The 27433-nt window shown below is 36.2% G+C and overlaps 1 protein-coding gene across 1 annotated transcript in view; it reads left to right on the forward strand.

Moving 5' to 3' along the window:
- Window positions 1-27433, forward strand: part of MALRD1 (MAM and LDL receptor class A domain containing 1) — a 620077-nt gene that overhangs the window by 455239 nt on the left and 137405 nt on the right. Inside the window, exon 33 of the mRNA XM_068545334.1 lies at window positions 15827-15984. Coding sequence (XP_068401435.1) covers window positions 15827-15984 — 158 coding nt within the window. The remainder of the gene's footprint in view (window positions 1-15826; window positions 15985-27433) is intronic.

The raw sequence follows: 27433 nt of genomic DNA on the forward strand, positions 1-27433 counted from the left end.
CTTGTATAATACTACTAATGGGACAAAAAGTATTGTAGGCTCAGTTTAAAAAAAAGTAGAAGTATAATCGATGGACATGAGAAAGTTTCCACACATTGTCCCAAAAGACAAACATGAGTAATCTATCGATACCTTTTAATGCAACAATTAAGGACTATTAATAGTTGTGTTTATTTTCTTTTTTTGAACTTTTATAGCTTGTGTGAGTTCATTAAAGACCACATGAAAAGTTTTCCATCTGGTTATTTATGCAATATGGTATACAAGTAATGTCATCCACAGATAAGGAAAACTAATCATTCTGACAGAATACTTTATTATCCTCCCTGTTAATCACTACACAAGACAGTATATTTTTGCAGAGTGCTCTTTTCAAAGCACTCTGATTATATCATCCTGGCTACACCACTACGGCTCACTAAACTTGTTTAGGCATCACTGAGACAATGGGCTGCTAAATAGATTATAAGGACATTAATTAATGTTGACCCTCTGGGAAAAACAAAATTCTTTATGAGAAGGCCAGCAGATTCAAAGAGCCTACCGTCTGTTTCTAAGCATCACAACGTCGCTGTTAATTAAAGCTGCATTTATGGCTCTTTTCACTTATTGTTACCAAGATGAAGCATTAGATACATAAGGAGGACATTTTCAGTGCCCATCACAGGCCTATTTTTGAGTCTTTTTGGAGCCATTGCCAAAGTTGTAGAGAGAAACTACAAGCATTAATCCACTCTCCAGTCTGCACATGAATAAATAGTGTTTGGGCTTAGTATATATGGGATTTAATGGCAGGAATGACATTTGCGTGACATGAATTAACAGAGGTAAAATTCAAAAGGCTGCTGTCTCTTTTTTATTCCCTTCCCTCATAACTTTTTTTTCTTTTTAATATTATAATAAATTAACCATCTCCACAATTAGATTGTAAACTCTGGTAGGGCAGAAGTCACATCTTTTGCTATTTTTATATTCTCTCCAGCATTTAAACTTGAATAGCACTTGATGAATACTTGTGTAGGCCTCATGTGACCTGGATCTATCTCCTTCTGTATTTATTGCAAATATTTTGGATTAATTAAGGCAACGTATATTTCCTGAGTGCCTACTAAACACCACACACAATGTGTTGGGAACTGAATTAAGTAAATGTTTGGAAGGTAACTGGAATGGAATATGCTGCCTGATATAACGCACATGCTTACTGTTGTGCAATTCTGTGTTCACAGCCCAAGGTCAAAAAGTACCCACAAACAATCTTAGTGACACTAGTGCTCTAACGTGTATGACAGCAGTTTAAAGTATTAAGTGTTCAACAAACAGAACTTAGTTGGTACTTGGTTGACAGAGCCCTGCAGGCTAATGGGTGATAACTGTGATTCCTATTGGGCAGACAGGACAGATATTATTATTCCTACACTAGAGATGAGGAACAAGAGCAGTTAAAGGTCTTCTCTGAGCCTGTATACTGAGGAACCAAAAGCCAGAAATGAACCCCTGGTGTTTGGAGCCTCATCCAAGCCCGTTCCCAGGACATCACTATCTTCCTTCATCCTTATACAGCTCTGTCTGAATCTCCTTAACATCCGTATCTGGGGCCACTTAACCTCTATTCCTTCTAGATTGATATCGGCATCTCACCCTGGTCTCTGATAGAGTAGGGAGGGTGGAGGCTTGGTCAGGGATATGGTGTGTTATACACAAAAGCCAGCCCTCGATCACATGTTTATCAGACCACTCACTTTGACCATGTCCACACACACTCATGCACACATACATACACATGCAGAAAGAGATAATAACTGTACTGTAACACATTTTTAAAAGTTCCAATCCTTGGACGAGAAATGTTTGAGGTATTCCAGAAGGGAATAAAAAAAAGCTGATGGGATCAGAAAGAATGGAGTAAAAACAGCAGAAATCCCATCCTAGGGAAACATGGTTCACTGTAGATCTTCCCAAGGAAGCTACACAAATATTCTAAGATTAAAATCAAAAGCACTGTCCTGGACAGAATTGTGTCCCCCCCACCCCAAAATTCAGATGTTGAGGCCCTAACCCCCAATGTGACTGCATTTGGAGAAAGGGCCTTTAAAGAGGTTTTAAGGTCAAGTGAGGTCGTAAATTTGGGGCCTTCATCCAGTAGAACTTGTGCCCTTATAAAAAGAGGAAGAGACACCAGGAGGCACCTACACAGCGTAAAGGCCCTGTGAGAACCCACAGTGAAGGTGGCCATTTGCAAGCAAGCAGAGAGGCCTCAGGAGAAACCAACCCTGCCAGCACCTTGATTTTGGACTTTGAGCCTCTAGAACAGTGAGAAAATAACTTTCTATTGTTTAAGCACCCAGTCTGTGGTATTTTGTTATGTCAGCCCGAGCTACTACAAATACCGAGAAATGTTATGAAGAATTGTTGAGAGTAACTGACTGAGGAACAGCACTCAGAACACCTGGCTGAGCTGGGAACCTGGCCCCACCCTTTGTATTTCCCTGCCAGGACCAGTGTTTCAAACACAACTGCTCACAAAAGTAGCTTTTTCTCCCAGGATAAAATCAGAGTACTGTCATCTAAAGAAAACTGGGCATCTGCCTGCCTGGAAAAGGATTATCATGAGATAATTAGATCCTGAAAAAGAGACAGGGTCATACATGGGGCTGCACAGGATCAACACTATAGGTTTTCACTACTAGACAGCCATATTCTGAAGCTTCTTGAATAGGAAGAACTTTGTCTTACTACAGAATTGAGTTGAAAATAGTGGCAATCACTGCATCATGAATCGCAAACGCCACCACCACTACAACCATCACCACAACTGTGACCACCAGCGTGATCATCAGCATGGCCAGTGCCGCCACCTGGGCCTTTACGGGTCGTATAAATTGATTTCCTTTGGATGCTCTGCTTTAACAATGAATTAGACGGCATTATCCCCATAATTGGATCTGGTATCATGTGGGATCTCTGAATTTATCTCAGATTCTTTTGAAAGCTTTCTCTGTTCTACTTAATTTTAGAGCTGTTTCTTTGACTTGGCCTAGACAGATCCCTTTATGTTTAGCATAACTACAAAATATTTATGTAGTTATTCTAACTTTCTTTCGTTGTCAATATTTTTTCTTTATGCTCAAGTTATGCATTATAGAACGTATGTAAATTATGAATATTAGTATTTTTTTCTCATTTCCTGCTATTTGTACCTCCTTTTTCTTTCCCCTTTACTTTTCTCTCGTGATGCCCCCAAAACATATAAGCATTAGGTAAAAGGAGACGTAGAATATTAGGATAAAATGAGTAATAATAAATAGCATAACATATTTTTCTGACTTAATTATAACTTCTGGTAACCTTTAATTTTTTTTTTTTAATTTTTTTTAATTTTTTTTTTTTTTTTTTTTAATTTATTTATTTATTTATGGCTGTGTTGGGTCTTCGTTTCTGTGCGAGGGCTTTCTCCAGTTGCGGCAAGCGGGGGCCACTCTTCATCGCGGTGCGCGGGCCTCTCACTGTCGCGGCCTCTCTTGTTGCGGAGCACAGCCTCCAGACACGCAGGCTCAGCAATTGTGGCTCACGGGCCTAGTCGCTCCGCGGCATGTGGGACCTTCCCAGACCAGGGCTCGAACCCGCGTCCCCTGCATTGGCAGGCAGATTCTCAACCACTGCGCCACCAGGGAAGCCCTTGGTAACCTTTAATATCATCTTGTAAAGGTAGTTTGGCTCTGATATTTTCTAAAAATGTATTAATTCAGTAATTATATACTTTAGAATGAAAGAGTACTAAAGAGTCTACTTTCATACAGTGCAGATGAAGAGAGGTTTTTTATTGTTATCGTTTATTTCTTTTTACTACTAAAAATTGATAATTGTTAAATGTAACTAAATAGAACAAGTCTTGTTGTCAAAAATTGTCATGTCTGTGTAGCTGGTATTCACTGAGTGCCAATCACCAGGTCCCTGGCTTTCTTCTGGCTTTCTTGTTTAACCCTCACAATACCTTGAAGTTTTACAGCAGAGGAAATGGATGCACAGGGAGAATAAATAACTTGCCCCCAGCCACACAGAAGACACTTGTGGAATCCAGCACTGGGACCCATGTCTCTCTAAAGCAAAAGCCTACATTTGTAACCCTTAGTCTCTAAGGCTTAACGTGACATTCTCAAAACTTAATGAAATGTAAAATGTGTTGATCAGATAAGTGAAGAATACTCAGTAGTTTCTCTTCTAAAACACAAAAATGTTGGAAGATGGCATTTTATCAGTATAAAATAGCTCAAAGCAAACAAGTATTTTTTTCTATATTTCTTATTTACTCTAGTTGCCATTTTCTTACCACAGTTCAGTATCATTTCTACTCTCTTTGTCTTGTGTTACTTCTTAGAACTACAAACATTCCACTCCAAATATACAGCAATGCCAAGGGAAAAAAAAAAGGAGACTTTTTTGGCTGATAATTCTCAGAATATGTCTTGCAGGTTTCGATTTCTCTAAACCATTGCAAAAAGGCAATGAATGACACTCATCATTTGTTTGTTAACCAGAGTTAGAATAAAGGCAATTCTCTTTCTCACTTCATCTTCATGAAGTGAGAAAACAAGGGCAGTTCTCTTCATGAAGCGAGTGGTTAAGCCAGGGTTATTCCTCTTTTCCTTATTTTACTCTGAGACAAAGGGTAAACTTGACTTTGGTGATGTTTAGACAGCAAGAACAAGCCCAGATCATCTATAAGTCCTCTACGTGTCTTCAAAAACTCTCATGATCTGACAGTGATTTCCATTTTGTTGCCAAAAAGCAATGCTGGTGTCAAACCTTGAACCACTACCAATCATCCACATGTACCATTTGTGTTTTATTTATTTATTTAATTATTTAATTTATTTATTTATGGCTGCGTTGGGTCTTTGTTGCTGCGCGTGGGCTTTCTCTAATTGCGGTGAGCGGAGCTACTCTTCGTTGTGGTGTGTGGGCTTCTCATTGCAGTGGCTTCTCTTGTTGCGAAGCACGGCTCTAGGAGCGCGGGCTTCAGTAGTTGTGGCACGTGGGCTCTAGAGCGCAAGCTCAATAGTTGTGGCGCACAGGCTTAGTTGCTCTGCGGCATGCGGGATCTTCCCAGACCGGGGCTCGAACCTGTGTCCCCTTCATTGGCAGGCAGATTCTTAACCACTGCGCCACCAGGGAAGTCCCCACCTGTACCATTTGAATCAATACCGCAACCAATTTATATCACGTTTTTCTGCCTCTGGGGAGAAACAAAATCTTAATTTCTGTTTTTCTTTTCTTTGTCTTTGTTTTGTCTGTGTTCACTGAAAATACTTCCAGGAATACTTAATAATTGTTTCAGGTAGGACCCAGATGATGCTTTCTTTTTTTTGAAATACCAGGAGGTATCATCTGTGAGACATGGTGTTCAGTGAAAGGCATGTGAATGAAGCAATTCTTTTAGAATCCTGTAGGGCAAGATTAAACCCTGAATAAATAATCTGAAAATCTTTCAGGTTAGTTATCATTTTACAAGTATCCAGGAATCATAGTTTCTCTAAAAGGAATTTACTAAATGCATATTTATTTACAGACTTTATTTCTCAATAAAATAATGAACCATTAAGCTTATCCCTTTCTATCTTCTCAGAACCTTGCCTCCTTGTATTTACTTCCTTTTTTGTGTGTCCTTAAATTGCCTCTTTATCACTACTTTGTGCCTTCAAGCATCACAATTCTCTCTTACCTTAAAAAACAAACAAAATGAAATACCTAACTACCTAACCTTAACTTTGTTTCCCATCTAAGTATTATTGTTTTTTATTTTTTTAATCTCCAGTTACCATTTCCCACACATTGTCTGTATCCCCTACCTCACTACACACATCTTCTTTGACTCCCTACAATCTGTCTTCTGCAAAAATATTATTTCTTCAGCGTATAATTATTGGTCACTGACTTTTGGTCACTGATGTAAAACTGTAGAGATAATTGTTTATCAAAGACATTCCTGACCCTCATGGAGCTTGTATTCTAGCTGTCTTTGAGGACTTTATTGATTTCAGAATCATAATGACCTGATTCTTCTAATGCTGCGTTTGATCAAGCCACGCCTTCTTGAAGTGTTCACCTGTGTTTTCAGTACAGTGGACTGTGGTTTTTCCCCTAATGTTATATTCATATTTTGTGCTTTTTCTTTCTCCTTCTAAGACCTAACTGTGAGTCTCACCCAATATTCTGACTTTGATCTTTTTATGTCTTTTCCTACATATTTCTCTTACTTAGAGGTTTTATTCTCTCAGTGCTCAAAATTTGCTCATTCCTGCATTTATGTAGCCCTTATTTCCACAACCTCGTCCCATATTTTCAATTGCCAGTATCTCCAAGTCACATATTCAGACTCATACTTACCTTCCTTTAAGAAAGAATCTCCCATAAAATAAATGAAATTGAGTTATTTGTAGTGAGGTAGATGGGCCTAGAGTCTGTCATACAGAGTGAAGTAAGTCAGAAAGAGAAAAACAAATACCATATGCTAACACATATATATGGAATCTAAGGAAAAAAAAAAAAAAGGCCATGAAGAACCTAGGGGCAAGACGGGAATAAAGACACAGACCTACTAGAGAATGGACTTGAGGATATGGGGAGGGGGAAGGGTAAGCTGGGACGAAGTAAGAGAGTGGCATGGACATGTATACACTACCAAATGTAAAATAGATAGCTAGTGGGAAGCAGCCACATAGCACAGGGAGATCAGCTCGGTGCTTTGTGACCACCTAGAGGGGTGGGTTAGGGAGGGTGGGAGGGAGACGCAAGAGGGAGGAGATATGGGGATATATGTATATGTATAGGTGATTCACTTTGTTATAGAGCAGAAACTAACACACCATTGTAAAGCAATTATACTCCAATAAAGATGTTTAAAAGAAAAAAAAGAATCTCCTACTCCTGATTTTATTATTTCAGTTATTGACATTATCATCAACACAGTTAATTCTCTCTGAATTGCAAATTGTCACCTCTTCATTCTCGACTTATATCCTTTTATTTCTTTGCATCTCCACCTCTGTCATCTTAGTTAACTCCTGGGCTATTGCACGTGTCAAGGCAACTCATCTCCATGCAAATATTCTCCTAAACCAGGCCACCCTTCACACAGATGCAGGGTTAATATCCCTAAATAATGACTCCTGGTCTCCAAATCATCAGAAGCTCTTCATTGCCTTTTAACTGGCTTTAAAGTCTTCCTATGTTCTTTCCCAAATTGTATTTTTGATTTCATCTATTATTCTTCTACAAACTGTGTTCTTGTCCCCAAATATGCTTTGGGTATTATAAATGTCAACTTTGGGCCATATCATTTTTTTAGTATGACCGGTAATTTTGTGTCAATGGTGAACATGATGAATTGGTTTGAAGGAATCAAGGTAAGCAGGCCTGTAGTATAAAGTTTTTTGTTTATCTGGCTAGGAGTAAGGTTGTGTTTACTAGTTACTGCAGCTGTAGATGACAGAAGGTAAAGTTTCCTCTGGTGTCCTTGTTTTTGTCTCCCTTGTATCTTCGTGCCCCAAACTTCTTAAATAAGGTCTGAGAGATGATGCTCTTTCAGTACAGTTCCCTGTTAGTATGTCGGAGCCCTACGGATGTGATGATGGGGTGGAAAGGTGCTGAGTGTAAGGTCAGGGGAATGGACGCATTCTACAGTCCTACGGTTTGAGCTCAGTCTTCTAGTGAGTCTGCGTCCTTTCACTGTGACTACTCTCACCCTACCCGACCCCACCCCAGACCCCTCAGGTGAGATAGGAAATCTAGAATTTGCCAAGAAAATTAGGCACACTTCCAAATGGCTACTTTTTCCCCTCTCCCTTTAAGAAGCAGAGGAGATTTTTCTCTCCAGTCTTCACCGTGAGAACTTGGTAGGGCTCCTGGAAGTAACATTGTTGGGGTGCCCCTAAGACTGGTCCCCCTGGAGTTCATATCCCTCCAGCTTTCCCACACTGAGCCTCCAGCAGTTTGTTAATTACAGTTTACCTTTTCCTCACCCAGTACAGGCTCCAGCCACCGTTCCTTTCCCCAGGTTTCTGTTTTGCTAAGTTATCACTGTCTATATCTGCCTGTTGTCTCTTCAGTTTTGGGGCGGCAGTTTCCCCTGTGATCTCTATTCTCTGAAGGATCTAAGAAGAGTTTTTTGAGTTTTTGTTGCTGTGAAGATGAAACTGATGCTTTCGAAGCTCCTTACATGCTGGACTGGAAACCAGAAGTCTTCCCCCGTTGTTTTTTTTAGAATAATCTTTTCCCACTCCTATACAACTTTCTTTGCCTACTTCATCTCCACTGTATTCTTTAATATCCTAATATAATCTACCATCTTTTATGAAGTCTTTCTATATCCACCAAATTTAAGCCATCTTTTATCTGTTGAACTGCATAACAACTATGATCTACATCAATACTTGGTATTATATGCTCACAGTAACCCCAATGAGCTGTATATCATTGTTATTATTATTATTATTATTATCATCCCCATTTGATAGATGATGAATATGAGAGACAGTGGGAATTTAGTGTTTTGCCCAAAGTCATAAAGCTCACAAGTATCAGAGTTTGGATTAGAACCCAGCTAGCCTGACCCAGAGCTTATCTTCTAAATAGTACATATTGTTAGCTTTTATTCTTAGAGTCTTTTGGGTATGTTTCATATTTTCCCAGTCATAACTTGTCCATCTCCCTAACATCCAAATGCAAGACTTGGTGTCTTCTATATAATAGTTATCCAATCAGTAACTTGTGATTGATTATTTAATCAATTATTAAATGATTATTTCCACTGCTAAAATCATATTTATATCTATTCTCTAAATTTTTCATGAGAGTAACAATAATTTGCAGCTGTGTTCTAAGCACTTTACATGTAGTGTATTGTTTAATCTTTACTGCAACCCCATGAGGCTGAAGTATCTACTATAATTATCTTATTGCTTCTGAGTCCTAGAGAATTTAAATAGGCTGCCCAAGGTCACATACCTAATAAGTGGAAGAGTCAGGATTTGAATCAAAGCCTCCAGTACCTGCAGGCTTAACTAGTGGAATATCCAGCCCACAGTTTCTGCTATTTTTTTATTAAAAGAATATGATAATCCTGTTTTCTGTTTCCATAAAAATAAATATTCTCTTCTTATTTGCTTTCCATGTAATAGATCAAATAAAATCAAAGTTCTTACCATATCTCACTTACCTAAAGAAAAGGGTTTATGATTTATATTTTTATTTTACTTTTTAATCTCAACTCGGCAAATGAAATCAAGTTACAGAAATGCTATTAAGCCAATAATATTTCCAAAGGCATCTTGACAAGAAAAGGCACATAAAGATGTTGTTCAGTGTTCTTTTAGTATAAGAATTAAGAACTACAGAGTCCTTTGAAATTCCTACTTATAGGAAGAACCAGCCAATTCCATTCATATTTCATCTTCGTGTGATTGAGACATTCTTCCTTCTGAGCAAATTAGAAGCTTTCAAAATAAGATGAATCTACCCTGTGTTGGCATGTCACAACTAGAAGCTTCACTTTTATATCAGAACATTGCATACTGAAGGGAAAAACTTGCAGCACCAAATTTGGTAATAGTAAATAGTACTGAAATGAGACAGTCAGCTGAAAAGCGTGTTTTAAAAAATAGGTAGTAATGACTCTCAAGAGAATAATGTCTAGAGAATAAACTGTTGGAAAGGGTAAAAATAAAGAAATGCCAAATCTATTCATTGCACAGCTCTACAAAAAGCAAATAGGAGTGATATAATGACAGACAATGTCTATCAAATACCATGAGAAAATTTCATTTGACTTGAGAGGCGCTGTATCTGTGGTTGCCATTTTGACAACTTTGAGGAAACTTTTGTTCTCTGAGTATGTTTACATTTCACAGGCTGTAAAACTTGCAGATGCAAATAGCCAGCACCTTGAAAATCTGGGGGCGGGGGGAATGAAAGTAAAAGAAGAGATTGAGGGCATTTCAACTGATAGTCATTATGCACCCTTCTAGTTTAGAGTGAGAGACAGGTAGAAATTATAGAGAATGTAGAGCCCAGCTAAGTAAGTCTGACTCTGAGGAAGGGAGAATTGCTATCTTGAAAGAGAGACATATTGCATCGCAGTTAAAAAAAAAACATTAGGCAACTTTATTTTATGAGCAAGAAAAAAAAAAGATGAAAATTGCCTACAATTTAAAACAGGGAATGAATTCAGATCACTTGAAGTGGGAAATTGTCTTTTATGATTTGACCCTAGTGCAAACGAGTATGATTCTGCTGAGGGCACTGGAGCTTTAAAAATACAGCTTTCTTTTAAAAGTATTAACTGTCTATTTTAAAAAGACATGTCAAATTTATTACCTTATGGCATAATAACTCAATGAAACATTTTTGAAAACTCAAGATTGTAGCTAATAACATCTAAAAGACAAATTAGAATCTTTACTCTCTACAGACACCAAAGTTAAAAAAGAATGTCCATGAAGCATGGTGATGGATTCTGAATGTGGCTAATATATTTTGGCCTCTAATGTCAAGAAACAGTAGTGATTTGAACAAAGTACACTTTGATGCTGAATTTGCCCTATTTGACACTAAGTCAATTTTTTAAAACATGTCCAATTCTTTGAAGTTTTTAAGGTAAAAAATTGAACATTAATGAGAAATTTCTATCCAGTTCTTATTTTAACTAAATAAGATGTGAAATATAAAAGCTATACCCTGAGAATCTTAAGAACTTGTAATCATTACACCTGTACAAGCAAAATTGAAGTATTAATCTGAAAATTTACAGAAAATATCAGGAGGCAGAAAGTATGGGGAGAGGTAAAATTCAGACAATATTTAGTGAATGCCTATGTTCTAGAGTATTACATCTAGTAGTGTTTAATTAAAGTATGATAGATTTTACAAACTTAATTGAATGCATACTGTCTAATATATGAGAGTTAAGTAACATTTTAAATGCCCGGTAGAAAGCTGTGAAACAGTCCAAAGTCAAACCAACAAACAAAAAATTCTGCTTCTGTAGAAATCTGTCCCACGAATGAATGTTGTCGATCATTCCATATAGTTACATTTAAATAAAGCTGGTTTAATGATTTATCATTAAATTCTAACTATGTTGTGGCAGTTGAGACTTTTCAGTTTTATTATCTGCTTTAACAAGTTCTGAACTTTGTGTGGGAGGCTAGATTGACCTTCCCCAAGGATTTTGCTAGATATAAATAGGTAATTCTCAATGAAGCAACTGAAAGTTTATAAATGTTCGAAAGCAGGTCTAGTCTGAGCTTGCTAGATAAAGAACGAGTCTATTTCTTTTTTTTTTTTTTTAATTTATTTTTATTTATTTATTTTTGGCTGTGTTGGGTCTTCGTTTCTGTGCGAGGGCTTTCTCTAGTTGCGGCCACTCTTCATCGCGGTGCGCGGGCCTCTCACTGTCGCGGCCTCTCTTGTTGCGGAGCACAGGCTCCAGACGCGCAGGCTCAGTAATTGTGGCTCACGGGCCTAGTTGCTCCGCGGCATGTGGGATCTTCCCAGACCAGGGCTCGAACCCGTGTCCCCTGCATTAGCAGGCAGATTCTCAACCACTGCGCCACCAGGGAAGCCCCACGAGTCTATTTCTGAAAATATAATTCAATGTAAGGTTTTATAATGTTGTGATACAGTATATAGTTCCTGGATAATTCATAAATTTCTATTAATAATTTTAAGAGGCTAAGCAACTTTTCACCTTGATGATTCTCCAGAAAAATATGACATTGCAACAAGTCTATTCCATTTACAAAGTCAGACTTACATATGCTTGAGTTCTAGAATTTAAAATCCCCAAAGACCAAATTTGCAATGGTAGCTTCTAAATTGCCGTGCACGGTTTTGCAATCTTAAATTTTTTAATGGATAAAACTTTACATTTACATGCACTAATACATCACACAGGAATTGACTTTCTAATTTTTGTGTTTGACTGTGGGATTTTGTAAGACCAAAATTGAATATGCAAATCAGAAGAGGCCAGGTGGGGTGTGCTTTGGAAACTCACCCCGAGTCCCCTAACTAATAATTGGAATTGCTAACTTTGATGTTTCGCCGTATATAGCATTGTTTGTCTTGTACTGAAATAAGTATACTGCAGTGAAATGATGGATAATTATCATCCCCAGTGAACTATTAGTTTTTTCGCTGTTTTTTTTTTGACACTGAGTTCCATGATATAGCCCTAAAATAGAAACATCAGATTGTCCCACGTTCTTTTCAGTGATGTATCTTTGCTAAACTGCTTTTCAGTAGTCGCTGTAAGAAAAAGTAAGTACTGGGGAAGATAAATGTGAAATAGGGAATGAAGGTGAGGGTGTTCGATCTGATTTCAAGGTTTGATAATGTGTGCCCAGTAGGCACACATTCCAATAGAAAGTAATTGTGGCTAATTAAGAATGAAGTAATTTGTTTTCAGTTTGTGTGTTTTAGTTTTTAGATGCCTGTAATATTGTTGGAATACCAATGAGCATTAAGTTCTTTGGACTTAAATACTTAATAAACAAAACTGCAGTATTGCTCCCCACCTGGGCTGCTGTGAAAAAGGCATTGGACACTAAGGATGCTGTGATCTAAGTCACTCTGGGAGCCTATAGGCAATGACTAAGAATGAAGAACTTGGTTCGACTGAACTCAGGTTGCCGGGCAAACTTAAAATTTACCTTTTAAAACTAAATATTTTTGATGAAAATTATTCAAGAGAAACATCCAAATTAGTGACATTTTAATGTATTTTTGTAGTTAGAGGAATAAATTTACTGAAATACAGGGTTTTAAATCAGAATTCCTAACTTTGTAAAACAGATTAAATTTGTGTCAGTGAACACAATTACTTTTTTCCCACTGCCCTAAATATTTGATCTTCAGCATCAGGTTAGCAGTAAAGCATAGAATGAAATATATTTGCTGTCTGAATTAAACATAATCTGCTTTTGAGTTAGAAGTTCATCAGTCTCATTATGTATGCCATACTATTTAAGAGCTGAGCTACTAAATGTGGAATAGTTTCATACAAACATAGTTAACATTAATTTACCTTGTTTGGCACTAGATCAAGGCTATTTCTTTACATCCAGTATGGGTTGAATAGATTCCATATTTTCAATAAAGTCTTAACTATATAAAAAAGTAATTATTATAGCTAATTGTATTATATTTCCTCATTCAGGGTAATGTTTTAAAGTATGTTTCATAAAGTGTAGTCTAAATGTACTGGAAGTCATCAAGAGTGTAAAAAGTAATAAAATGAAGGAAAACTTAGATGTTCTTGTTTAATCAAAATAGCATGGGTTTACAAGGGGGGAAGGTGACGGGGGTGATGGTGGTGGTGTGATGAATTGGGCAATTGGGATTGACATATATACACTGATATGTATAAAATAGGTAACTAATAAGAACCTGCTGTATAAAAAATAAATTAATTTAATTAAATTTTAAAAAATAGCATAGATTTAAAGAATGCATGTTCTTAATGAATAAGCCACGGTTCTTGGTAGGTTTGACAGATGGAGTGTAGGTGTAACTTGGTTGTGCATGCCACATATATGTCTTCATTTTCCAAACAAGAAAACAAACAAGTGACAGCCTTGCAAAGAAATGTGAAAGAAAACTTAGAAAACTGTTTCATTGCTGAATTAAAATAGTGTGTACAATTTTCCTAATCCAATATTTGCTAGCACATAAAATATATTTCATAGGACAATGAAGATAGAAGACTGTTCACTGATGCAATAGGGAGACTTTTCAACTTTTCAAATTATTTCCACTACCACTCTTTTATATTGAGGAAAATCTTGCTATAATAATTCACATGTCATGTTCCTTGGTTATTTTTCTTGATTAAGCTTTTTTACTTTATTTTGCCAGACATTCTAAGGGTTCTTAGCGAGAGAAATATTTTCAGTAAGGAACATTTTTTAAAAAATAGATACGAGTCACTTTCAGTTTCTCATCTGACATGTAAGTCATTTGGAAGTCATTATTCCCATTCCCATAACAAGACAAAAAGCTGAATAAACTAAAAATCGACAACTCTTCCTGATCTGTTAGAGAATTGAGGCCAAAGGCAAACCACTGCCTCCAAATTGGAGACAAACAGGAGAAACAGAATCACAGCTTCCTGGGGCAGAAGCTCATGAAGAGAAACCTCTGCAGGAATCAGAACTGGGATAGGAAATCCTAAACTATAACTGATGAATTGTTGCAGGCTCAATGTGCACACATTTGAGAGATTAAAAAATCCCAGGGGATTCAGTGTTAGGGGGCTCCACACTTCTGTAAGTTTTAACTTCAGGAGTCCTGCCATTTCTCACAGTGAAGATAGAGACCTCCTCTCTGCTTTGAGCTGGTGGAGGGGAAAAGTAGCCATTTTGAAATTTACCCAGAACAATGTGTTCTTAATAACAAGACCCGCCCTCAGGAGAGAACACAAATAAGTATTGGCTATTGCAATAGCTAAATCCAAATCACTGATAACACCAAATGTGGATGAGAATGAGAAGAAAAAGGAACTCTCATTCATTGCTGATGGGACTGCAAAATGGGACAGCCAGCTTTGGAAGACAGGTTGTCAGTTTCATACAAAACTAAACATAGTCTTACTATAAGATCCAGCTGTTGTGCACCTTGGTATACTCACAAATGAGTTGAAAACGTCTGTCTACACAAAAGCTTAACACACTGATGCTTACACAAGCTTTAGTCATATTTGCTAAAGCTTAGAAGAAACCAAGATGTTCTTCATAGGTGAATGGATAAGCAAACTGTGGTACATCCATACAAGGGAATGTTATTCAGTGATAAAAATAAATGAGCTATCAAGCCACAGAAAGACATGGAAGAGCCTTAAATGATACATATTGCTAACTGAAAGAAGCTAATCTAAAAAGGCTATGTACTGTATGATTCCAACTATATGACACTCTGGAAAAGGCATACTGTTAACTCACAATTTATGATATAAGAGCATATATCTCAGTAACAATAATAAATACCACAGGAAAAAAATATTTTTAATTAGAAAATATGTTAATAGCCTTAGTTTAGAACTACAAATAAATATTTAACATAAGAAAGTGTGTATATATATATATATATTTTTTTTTTTTCATTCTCCCCCAGTAAATGCCACGGAGGGAATAATAACTATGATGAATTTTGATGATGTCGGCAGAAAAATAAAATCCAATTGTGTTTAAATGGAGAGATCTTTCACATACTAATGCAGTTGAGAAGAACAGAAGTTATCTATTGCTCAGAAAAATAACGTGGTGACTTTCAGAATTACATTTCACTTTGCAGTTCTTGCCTACCATTCACTGTTACTTTGGTCAGTGTGGGAATCGGAACAACCAAAAATGAGATACAATATCAATCAGCCCCAGCAGCCTCTGAACCTGCTCTACATACAGCATACAAAATATTTTATGTACTTGAAACTGACAGACAGGTTTGAGCAAACTAGGAGAAAAGGAATACACTTTCAGAGTCAACACAACTATTTGATCACTCTATGCACAAGTCACATACCAAGGTGAATTTTATGAATCACATAATCATAGTGACACTCTTTAATATTGGTTCAAAGAATTAAATATTATTGATCTATAACTGACAAAAAGAAAATGAGTTGTGTTTAATTTTCTCTGTGTGTGTGTGTGTGTGTGTGTGTGTGTGTGTGTTTGGGGAAAAAATGAAATCTGTACTTGATTTAAATATATTCTGCCTCATGCTATAAAACATATTTCACTAAATAAAAAATATATTCATCTGTTACAAGGTAGTGGCCAGCACTTCCTGTATGTCAACTCATCCGGCCCCAAAGAAGGATACACTGCAAGAATCACTACTTCTCAATGCTTCCCAGCAAGCCTTGGAATGTGTACTGTTCGGTTCTGGTTCTACATGGTCGATCCCAGGAGCATGGGAGTATTAAAGGTACAAAAGGAAGATAGAGATTTGTCTTTCACTGAAATATTCAGAGCATGTGTTTAAACTTTTTTTTTTTTTTTAGTAGTCAGACAACACCCATCCTGATTCTATTAACTTCTCATTTCTTTCTGGGACGATGGGACTTTGGCAAGCAGTGCTGTCATTCATCTTAATCTCATTCAAGATTTATCTCTTTCATGGCTGCCACCTGAACTCAATTATGGCTCATGCTATTTAAAAGACTATCTAGAGATAAAAGATAATGGGCAGATTCTACATATATCTTCTAATAACAACTTAGATAGGGACAATGAAGAAATGTGATGAGAGGGATAATAATGGAGAGAATTTTCTTCCACAAAGTAAAGGCAAAGCACACTTAAGATTATAAATATATATCAGCTCACACTAAAAACAGCATCAACATACCTGCTTCATTTTTAACTAATTTAATATAAGAATCTGCACCAAATGCAAATGTTTTTAAAGAAACAAGTTGCCGCATTTATACTTCTTATTGCATGAGAGATCAATGAATGAGCTTTTCATTCATTAGGAACCAATTTTGAAATCTTAATTTCTAATTAAAAGATTATGTATCAGAACACAACATGTAGTGTTATTGGTTTGAAATTATACAGTCATTTATTATTGGGATATATACAATTTGGAATTTTTGTCTTTATCTCAAACATTGTCCCTTATAAATAATAACAGCTATTATTAAGTGATTCCTATCTTTCTGGCTGTTCATTTTAACTTTATATGTGTTATCAGTTTTAATTCTCACATGCACCTGATGAGGTAGTATCTTTTTCCCAAATTTTCAGTGAAGAAACTGAAACTCAAAGTGGCTTAGTAATTTTTCCATGATTGCACAACTAGCCAAAAATCTGATTTCAAAGGTCTGACATCATTTATCCAGCATTGTTTCTCAGATTTTCTGCAGTATTCAGAGATGTCTAAGGAGAAACATGAGGGAAAGAAAGAATAAATGGCCTTATCAATTCTAGCCATTGATAGGAAAGAGAGCTCTTATCAGGTAAAAATAAAAACATGCAAAGAAAGTGGAGGAGTTATACAGATTCTATTTAAATGTCCATTTTCCTAAAGAGAAGCCAGTAAAAACAACAGAAAAAGAGATTCATTTTTAACAGTTTCAATACATGTGAGTCTATGTAGATCATGAGAAAACTTTACATTTTTTTTCATTGTTTTTACATACAGTATGTGAATATTCAGTAGATTAGCCTTTTGCTTATGCTAAATTTTGTCCAGGGTAATTTATAACTACTGATCTTAAAAAAGACTCTCTAACATGTTGTTTTACCGACATTTTAAAACATCGATGCTGCAATTGAAGAGGACACTAGTCAATGGTTATTTGTTACACACGGAAGCAAATAAGAAATGGAAAGGCCAATGAACCATTCAATGGAATGCATGCAGATTCCAGTCACTTTCTCACAAAATGTTGCTTCCTCAATTCAAAAACAGTGTCCGTATATCCTTTAGCTCTTCGCCAGCTGGTCATTCAGTGCTATAGACTGAATGTTTTTGTCTCCCAAAATTCAAATGTTAAAGTCTAACTAAGACAGTCAGCTAGTTCAGTTACCTAGTTAAACAGCCCACTGCTTTAATCCATGCTTCTACAAATAACCTTTGAAATGGAAATGTTGGCCTCAAGTCTTGATTTCTGATAGCTTGCTTTTGGTGAGTACAGGTTTTTCTCACTGGAGGCCAGCAGTTAAGTGTAGCAATGCTTTTCTACTCTGGGCTGCCTTCAGAGGTCTACTGGAAAGAACAGTGGAGGCCAGCGGTAGTCAGGCTGACACCCAGGTTTTGTAGAGGAACTGCCGTACCCTACTCCAGATTGTCTTGGTAGGTTTGACTGTCACCATGGTTTGTTTGTTTTTTTACCGCCTCCGTAGATGACCCAAGCGGGGCCAATCATAGTCATTCACAGTATTTGATGCAGTGTTTGTAAGAGGCTTTCTCTTTCTTCTGTGTTGCAAGTCACAAGGAAGTAGGCTAAATCTGGGGCTATTGGAAGCCATCTTTCCCAATATGGGGAGAGAGATTGTGTGAGAAAGAAGCTAGCACACAGAGGGACGTAGGACTAAAAAAAAAAGGAGGAAACAGAATTGTGCCTGCTTTGTTTAAATCCTGGAGCCTACTTTACCTGAGCCAGTAAAATTCTTTTTGTTACTTGCTATTGAAAAATTCCTAACTGTGACAGACACCCAGGGAGAAACTGTTTTCCTAACGTGTCCTTATGTCTCTGGCTGGTCACAGTTCCTGTGGCGAGTCTCTTTCTCAACTATTGCTTTTAATCTTGAGTTATTCCCAGACTGAAAAACTTCCTGAGTATGCCATATTTTTATATGTGAGTGAATCAATTAAGTGGAAACCTGTTCTTTTTACCCTTTAAATCAAGGCTTTCCAGCAACATGCTGTTCGTTCACATGCAAGTTAATTCTTTCTTTTCATCTCTAATTTGGGTATAACAGTGTCACATTTTACAACATTTTCTACGGTGGGGTTTTTCCACTGCTGTGTTGCATTTGAAAGAACCATCTGTAGTTACTGCATTGCCAAGTCTGATGGACAGATAGCTTCTTACAAAAGGTCTGAGAACCCAACTTTGTGCATGTATTTTCTAAATTAACCAAAAGTCCAGCTAATATTATCTGGATTTGTGGTGAGGAAAAACCTCCTCTTTTTCATATTAAAAATAAATTTTTAAAGAATAAAATAAATGATAATATTCACTGAGGGCATGGATGTGGAGAAATAGATAATCATTGCTATCAATATGCAATTATAAAGAGCATTTTGGAAATTAAAAGCTTTATAATTTTTATACTACCTATCAAAACATTCCACATCTATAAATATTTATAAAGAAATAAAGATAGATATGCATGATGTTTTATTTATAAGGTTCTTCATCTCACTGTTGTTTATAGTAGGAAATATTTGAAACCACCTGTATGTCAAATATTAAGAATTGGTGAAATATAGTACATTCACTCTTACAATGAAATACTATGGAGAAATTAATTCTATGAATGAATAATTAATGATAAAGAGAGGTATTTATGATTCATTAATAACCAAAGTAACCAAATTAACAAATATGTATTTTAGAATGCCATATAAAAATATATCTAATTTTGTATATGTTAACATATGAATATCTATATCTATATATTAATTTAATAAATATCTGTATCTGTGTATGTGTGTGTGTGTATATATATATATATATATATATATATATATATATATATGAAAAATATATGGAAGGATAGACACTAAAATGGTAAAAGTAGTTACCTCTAGATGGTGAAATGAAAAGATATTTTTCATTACTTTTACTCTTATAATTTTTCTACATTAAACATGTATTACCTTTCTAATGAGAAAAATATATATTTCTAAAGGGTCTTCATGTTTGAAAAGGTTGAAAGACACTGCTCTAGGATATGCCATAAATAGGTGACTTCTTGAGTTAATAAATAGCAAATACAAATCTGGAGTATATGGTAGATTATAACTGTGCTAATCTGAAACTATTTCTTACACTGATTACATAAATCCTTTAGAAAGGATATGGCAAAGAAAATACCTAAAGTGAAGTTTCATGATAGAGCATCTGTGAGGCCATAAAAATAACAAGGTATTCCTAAAAGAGATTTCAACTTGCAGATTGTGTGAGAATGCTTTCTTGTCAGCACAAATTTTATGAAATTGTATTAAGTGTTATGTATTCCTTGCCCTTCTGTTCTGTGCTCTGTTCTGTATCCCAGAGAACTATACTTTCCCGAGTCCTTTGCTGTCTGCATTCCTGAATAAGTTTGGCCAACGGAAGGTACTGGCCAAAGATCTGAGGGTAGAAAGAGGAGACAAGCCTTCCTCCTCTCTCTGTCTCTCTCTCTCTCTCTGTCTCTCTCTCTATCTGTCTCTGTCTCTGTCTCTCTGGCTGAGTTTCTGCTGCGTCTCATCTGTGACTCAGTTCCCCTAGAGAGTCCCTGCTTCCCTGGCTCTGGCTCCCACCAAGGATGCCTGCCAAATGCCATCTTCTTCCAGCAACTTAGCTTCACTACTCCCTCCCTTTGACCCTCTAGTTTTTGGGTTGGAGATATCTTCCTGTACACACTAATCTAGAGGTTTCCTCATAATTTCCTTGGTAGTTTCTCATCTCTTCCACAAACTTTGTACCCATTCCCTATGTTAAAGTGCCTCTATTTGAAATATGTTAGTTTATATTTTCTAACTCAGCCCTGTCTAAGTGCCCACCCAAATGAAAACACAAATCTTTTGAAGACATTAACTGATAAAACAATGAAAAATTTTGAGTGAGCTTCATTCAGTTTAAACTTGTCCTCCTTACATTAACTTATTAAAAACTTACTGTTTAGTAGGGGGGGACAGACATTTAAAAAACACAAATATGAAAACTTCAATTTGTGATACAATACTCTGGAGCAAAGTAAACTGTTCTCTGTTATAAATAATTACTCATGGTCTGCTGAGAGAGTTATTTTATATTGAATGGTAAGAAAGTCTCTCTGAAAAATATGAAGTTTGAATTAAGATTTGAAAAACCAGAAAGATCCATTCATGTGAATAACTGAAGTAAGAATGTTCTAGGCAGAGGAAACAAGCTAATGGAAAAGCTCAAAGGTGGGAGGTATCTGAAGGCCAGTATAGCTGGCACAAAATAAGCAAGAGAGCGAGAGACGCTAAGAGATAGGTAGGAACCAGCTCCTTCAGGGCCTTGTAAGGATGGTAAAGAGATTAGATTTTATTGCAAGAATCATGGGAAGTCATTGGAGAGTCTCTTAGCTTAGCCTGCTATAACAAATTAACATGGACTAGATCGCTCAAACAACAGAAGTTTATGTCTCACAGTTCTGGAGGTTGAGGAGTTCAAGATCAAGGTATGGGCCAATTTGGTTCCTGTTGTGAACCCTCTTCCTGACTTTTCACTGTGTGCTCACCTGTCAGAAAGAGATCATCTCTCTGTGTCTCTTCTTATAAGGACACTAATCTCATTCACAGGGACCTCACCCTCATGAGCTAATAACCTCCCAAAGACCCTACCTCCCAAAACCAAAACATTGGGAATTAGGGCTTCAATATGAATTTGAGGGGACTCATTAAGTCCATAGCAGAGAGTTTAAAATTGAGGGATAATAACAGCTCATTTGAGAATTTAGAAGATCTGTCTGGCTGCTGAGGGGAAAAAGGACAGGACCTGGGGGTAGGAGGAGGCCAGAAAGTGGAAGTGAAACAGGGAGACAAGTTAGAAGATGATTTCCAGGGGTCTCCGGCAGAGAAGATATGGCTTGGTTTAAAGTGGAGTATAAGGATAAACTGGAAAACAATTGCTACAAATAATGAACAAGACTTAGATCTTCACTGGCATATTAAGATTATTTTCTAAATAAAGCACACTTTAATTTTATTAGTATATTAGTGAAGGACATCATATAAAGCTAGTGCAGTCAAAGAAGACATACAGTTGATGAGATCAAAGTGAAATTCAATTATGATGTCCCTATTACTTTTTAGGGTAAAAACAAATTCAGTTTTATCCCAGCCTGTAAAGTAGAGTGCTGCATGATGGAGGAAATGTTTTACAGGAACTGGAAAGCCTGGTAGTATAATAAGTGAATAATATTCAGGATAGTGAATGAATAATATTCAGAATAATAAGATATCTATACAGGCATCAGTATCCCTTGATTCACAGGCTCACGAATAATGGAACAATGCTACCACATACTTTATTTTCTAGGTCAGTTTCTTTCTGTCTTTCAGTTACCTACCTACATATTAAATTAAAAGCACTCTTTAAAATGGTTCTGGTCTCTTTCTGATTCACATTGCCAAAAGAGCCCTAAGTGAAACCAAATTAATTTCCCATGAGATTATTTAGTTTCAGTAGTTCATCTTTCTAGCTTCTGGCTTGTTCTGATATTTAATGCTAGCTCAGGTGAGTTATTTAATATCTATGGAAAGAGGTAAAGTTTGACACAGGACAAGAGAATGTCTCTGCAAATGACTAATATCCTTGTTTTACTCCAGACTCATTTTTTAAAGACACAAAAAGGAAGTGAACTTTTATAATTAATACTTTTCATAATACTTTTTGTAATTTATAGAAATTTCTAATTGCTCAGGAGGGAAAAAATGAACTATTTCCTAAAACTTCTTTCAGTGTTAACAGATGGGTTAATATATCTAAATGGCTTCTAGAAGGCTATTGTTCATATATCAGAACAGTTAGCCACCAGGTTGAAGTGGTCTTTATTTTAAAGTTGAGTTTTAGAGCTACATGATTTCTGCTAAAACCTATGGAATTTAGCATGTAAATATTCCATTCGGGAAGCCATTATTGCGGTGGCCGCATGCATGTGAATTCTGCTTTGTTTTGTTTTAATGTGATATTTAGGAAGATAATAAGATCAGAGGAAAAAAAAAGAAAAAAGCTGAGAATAATATAGGAGGGTTACTGTATGCCATACACTGAAGTCGTTTACATGTATTGATTGATCTAATCCTCACACCTTCCATAAGGCAAGTAATGACATTACCTACCTACATTTTAACAGATGAGGAAAATGAGGTACAGAAAGCTTCAGGAACTTGTTCAAGGTCACAGAGCTATTTACGAAATGGCTCCAGCATATGCTTTTAATTACTATGCTTACTGCCTCTCAGAACTAGATGGGTTTTTTATGGCGTATTTTATTTTCCATATTTTATTATTCAAAATCATCTTTTATTTTCTACCAGTAGTTACTGAAATCTGGTTCTTTAAAAGGTGCTTTGCATATTTCTGGTTCTACATATTGTAGTTTTCAGTATAAATTTGATTTGAATTACAAATGTAACAAAAAACAAAAAAAATTAGTGTAACAGTTATTTAAATCGTCCTCCTAAATGTGCTCCCTAAATGTGTAGTGTGTGTGAGGTGGTGTGGGAGATGCTATCGGTATTTCTTTTTCCTATAATTGGCTGTGTGACATACCATTTAATCCTTTTGTGCTGCTGCTTTTGATGATTAACTTGTGAATGAGCCGTTCACCACGGATAAGAGCTACCAGAAGACATACATCCTCTTTGTCAAACTGATCCAGGCCTCGTCTGGTCAGTTTCAGAGTCCTCTTGGGTTTGTCATTAGACCTATAGCTGTCCTTTTAGAAGAGTTGGACCTTTCAGGGACCCATTTTCTAGGATAAATGCAGGAGGAACTTCTGTTTATTCCCTGTGATGCTTCCAGGCTCATGAACTTCAGAATAGGAAGTTTAGCAGAGGAGGAAAATAGCCTCACTTCAATTCAGCCTTGTTTCTTAAATGCAGGATGACCTTGGGCCCTCTGGGGGATGGTGCAGAGGCACAGTGCACCAGCGAGGGCCAGGTACTACGAGATATTCTGGAAAGGACCTCTGATACCTCAATCAGCAACTACCCTTATCACTATATATAATAATATAATCAGAAATAATTGAATAATGAATCAATGAAATATTGTGTATGAACAGTTCCTAGTTAACAAAGGAAATGCATTTTAGATTTACATTCACTTAATCAGGGCACTGGGTTACCACTTAGCGCAATGAAGTAATAATTTACAAAATGGTAACCTGTGTTAATGACTTGCCCCAAAGGTTCTGTTTATTACCATGAGATGTTACCACATAGATGAGGACCTGGCCCATTTCTTAATTATCACTAGTGCTCTAGAAATTCTTCCAGTGATATGTGGAGTAAAAAGAAAAAGGAGAAAAATGTTAAGTTTCAAAAAGGAAAAAATATATTTTAAAAGTTGAATATGTACTTGTATTCATATAGAAATATATATACAAAATTAAATAGCTACTAGTTTGTATGGCATATGCTTAAGACAATTTACACATCAGATTTTTTTGTTTAATCCTTTTCTTTATTATTAGTGCTTAATTTAACAAAGCATTTTTTATGATGTTATGTTATTGTGAAAGTTGTTGGGAGGCACTATCAGTATTCGGTCAATAATTTTATTCCCTTTTTATATGCATTTTAACTGTCCCAGACTAACCAGTTCTCTCTCATTCCTGTTACATGCTAAACCTCATGGTCATTATTTCCACAGGTGGTGGTACACTGCTTATCATAGGCAGCTTTTGAGAACAACGTTAGATAGTGTTTAAAAGCAGAACCAATAATATATGCAGATATCCCCAGGCATAAAAGGTTGGAAGTATGTGTTGGAGTCATTGAGCGTACTTAGCAAATTTCTGCCCTCTAAGCAGACTTGTCGGAGCTCTAGATTATACCCTACATTTGAGCATTTCATACTAATTTAGCATAAACATGGCTAGTAATGTACTAGGGCAGTAATTCTCAACGTGTCACACACACTGCTGTGTTGCAGTCATTTGTAAGATGTGACACAGGTAATACTCAAGAACAGTAGTTAAAATGAACCCAAGTACTTTTTAGTGATTTCCTCCCTTTTTGAGTGTAGATTCAAGATTCTCCCTATATTTTATCAGAATGCTGTATTTAATCTGACAGGTCTTATTGAATAGAAGAGAAGAAAGGTAAGGTTGTATCTGATGTGTCAGGCATTTTGTCAAGCAGTTTGCATGACCCTCAGGACCCTGTGATGAGGGACACCAAGGATAGTGTGTCAAACACAACATATCATCCATCACGTAGTGAGAATCATGAGCTTATGTTAACTTAGCAAAGGTGGGCACACAGACCTTGACAGCAAAGATACTTGGATAGGACAGATAGAGGAAACGATGCTGACATGTGCTGTGTATCTTTTATTGTAGATAATAGAAAAATAAACCTCAGGATGGTAAAAAGCCCTGCTGCAAGTTTCTATTAAAGTATAAATTATCAGGCTGGGATGGCACTACATGAAATGCAAAGGGTGACACTCAGGAGAAGGAGCTAATCGAATATGACCTTCAAATTAGACTTTCCCTTTAGAATATAATAAAAGCAGGAAAAGAAAAGTGACCTCAAGTTGAAGAGTTATGCTGCTAAAAATTAAAATCAAGTCACAGTTTTAGGACAGAGACATGGGAATTTGCAAAAGAAGGTATTTCTTACACCTGCCTACAAGCAGGCTAGGTGCAAAGTCACCTTGAGAAAGAACCAAAAGTCAGCTTCGCTTAGAAGTCTGGGTCCCAAGCTGAATATTGCTTCTTAAAAAAAAACCAAACCAAACCAAAAAAAAAAACATTTAACAGATTCATAGTTAAAGCAACTTTTCTTTTACATTTTTATTTTGTGAAATCTGTCAGTCTCTATTTTCTTTGTAGATTTTGGCCTTAATGCTTTGCTTAGGAAGCCCTTTCCTGTCATAAAATAAAATATTCTCTTTTTTTTTAAGTTATCTCATAATTTTGATTTTTTAGATTTAACTCATTCGTCCACTTATAATTGATTTTGCACATGTATGGTGAGAAGTTAGAAATTCATGATTTTCTTTCCAAATAGGAAGCTCGTTCTTCCAACATCACTGATTCAATACTGTGTCCTCCCCCTGTTGATTTGACATGCTTTCATAATATGTTAAGTTCATATGTGCATGTGTAAATTTTCTACAGATGTATGAAAGAATGATTGTTTCTTCTTTGGATGCAAAGATAGATGCACAGAGAGATGATAGAAACACAGAGATAAATTGAATCATAATCCTCTACATCCTTACTCACTGTTATCTACTTAATTTGTCAATTTAGGGAAAAAAAGGTATTTTAAGTTCCTCCAGTATAAAGTCTCAGTTTGTCTTTCTGTTCTTACTGGTCTCAGCCCTTATATTTCAAAGCCATATGGTTGAATGCATGAAGATTCAAGACAGTTATAGGTGCTCAAGGAATTATAACTTTTATCAGTATTAAATACCTCCTTTATATTTTCCTGAAATCTTATTTTGTCTGTTAATAATGTGGACATTCTTACCATTTAAAAAATAAATGCCCTGGACATATATACACTACCAAATGTAAAATAGATAGCTAGTGGGAAGCAGCTGCATAGCTGAGGGAAATCAGCTTGGTGCTTTGTGACCACCTAGAGGGGTGGGATAGGGAGGGTGGGAGGGAGGGAGACGCAAGAGGGGAGAGATATGAGGTTATATGTATATGTATAGCTGATTCACTTTGTTATAGAGCAGAAACTAACACACCATTGTAAAGCAATTATACTCCAATAAAGATGTTAAAAAAAATAAAAAATAAATAAATGCCTTAACATCTTACTCATCCCTTTATTTTCAACAATCCCATGACTCTTGACTTTAGTTATGTCAGTTATAAACAGCATATGGCTGGATTATTTTTTTCCATAATCTGAGCTTCTGTTTTTTTTTAATAAATCAATTCAGTCCTTTCACATATGTACAAAACATTTTTCGTGTGTGTTTTCTATTAGTCTTTTTCTTCTTTCATTATTTTCCCCTTTACCTCTGCCTTTAATTAGAGTGATTGTATTTCCTTTATTCCTCCTTATTCCCAGTGTTTGTAAGTTTTAATTGCTGTATCTTTTTTCTAAAGTGGACATTTAATTTTTAGTAAATCTATTCAAAATATTTATCCATTTTTATTGAAAATTAATTGCATACTTCTAACCTACCCACCCCTCAAATAAAAGAAAACCTTTGGCAAAATTTTACTGACCTGGCTCATCCTCCCAAACAGCTCTATGACTTACTAAAATTTGTTGGAACATTAGATTCATGGTGTAAATAATTCATCTACTCTCCTGGCAATCGTATTCTTTAAAATGCCTTAGACCTCACCGGTATATAATTATCAAGTAAAACTATATGTTTTACAGTTACCTGTGCTCACTACTCTTTATTAATTCCTCTGCAGTCCACTATATTGGATTCTTTTTGTTTGATATGTATATCAGTTTGCTCGGGGCTGCCATAACAAAATATCACAAACTGGGTAGCTTAAACAGGAGACATTTATTTTCTCACAGTTCTGGAAGCTGGTGGTCCAAGATCAAGGAGTCGGCAGTTTTGATTTCTTCTGAGTCCTCTTTCCTTGGCTTGCAGATGGTTGCTTTCTCACCATGTCCTGGTCTTTCCTCTACGTGGGTGCATTTTTAATAACTCCTCCAATGTACAAATTTCCTCTTCTTATTAGGACACCAGCAAGATTGGATTAGGGTTCACCTTAATGGCCTCCTTTTAATTTAATTACCTCTTTAAAAGCTCTATCTCCAAATACAGTCACATTTTAAAGTACTGGGGTTTAGGGTTCAACATATGAACTTTGGAGGGTCACATGCAGCCCATAGCATGTTTTATTCGTAGGTATTTCAGAAACAGTGCATGGCTGGTAAGCTTTTTGAGTTCCTGATTGGCTGAAAGAAACATATCATGGATCCATACTGGAAAGATAGTTTGGGTATGAACTTCTAGGTTCAAAAT

The sequence above is a fragment of the Eschrichtius robustus genome, chromosome 1 (genome assembly GCF_028021215.1).
Source record: "Eschrichtius robustus isolate mEscRob2 chromosome 1, mEscRob2.pri, whole genome shotgun sequence".
Classification (NCBI taxonomy): Eukaryota; Metazoa; Chordata; class Mammalia; order Artiodactyla; family Eschrichtiidae; genus Eschrichtius; species Eschrichtius robustus.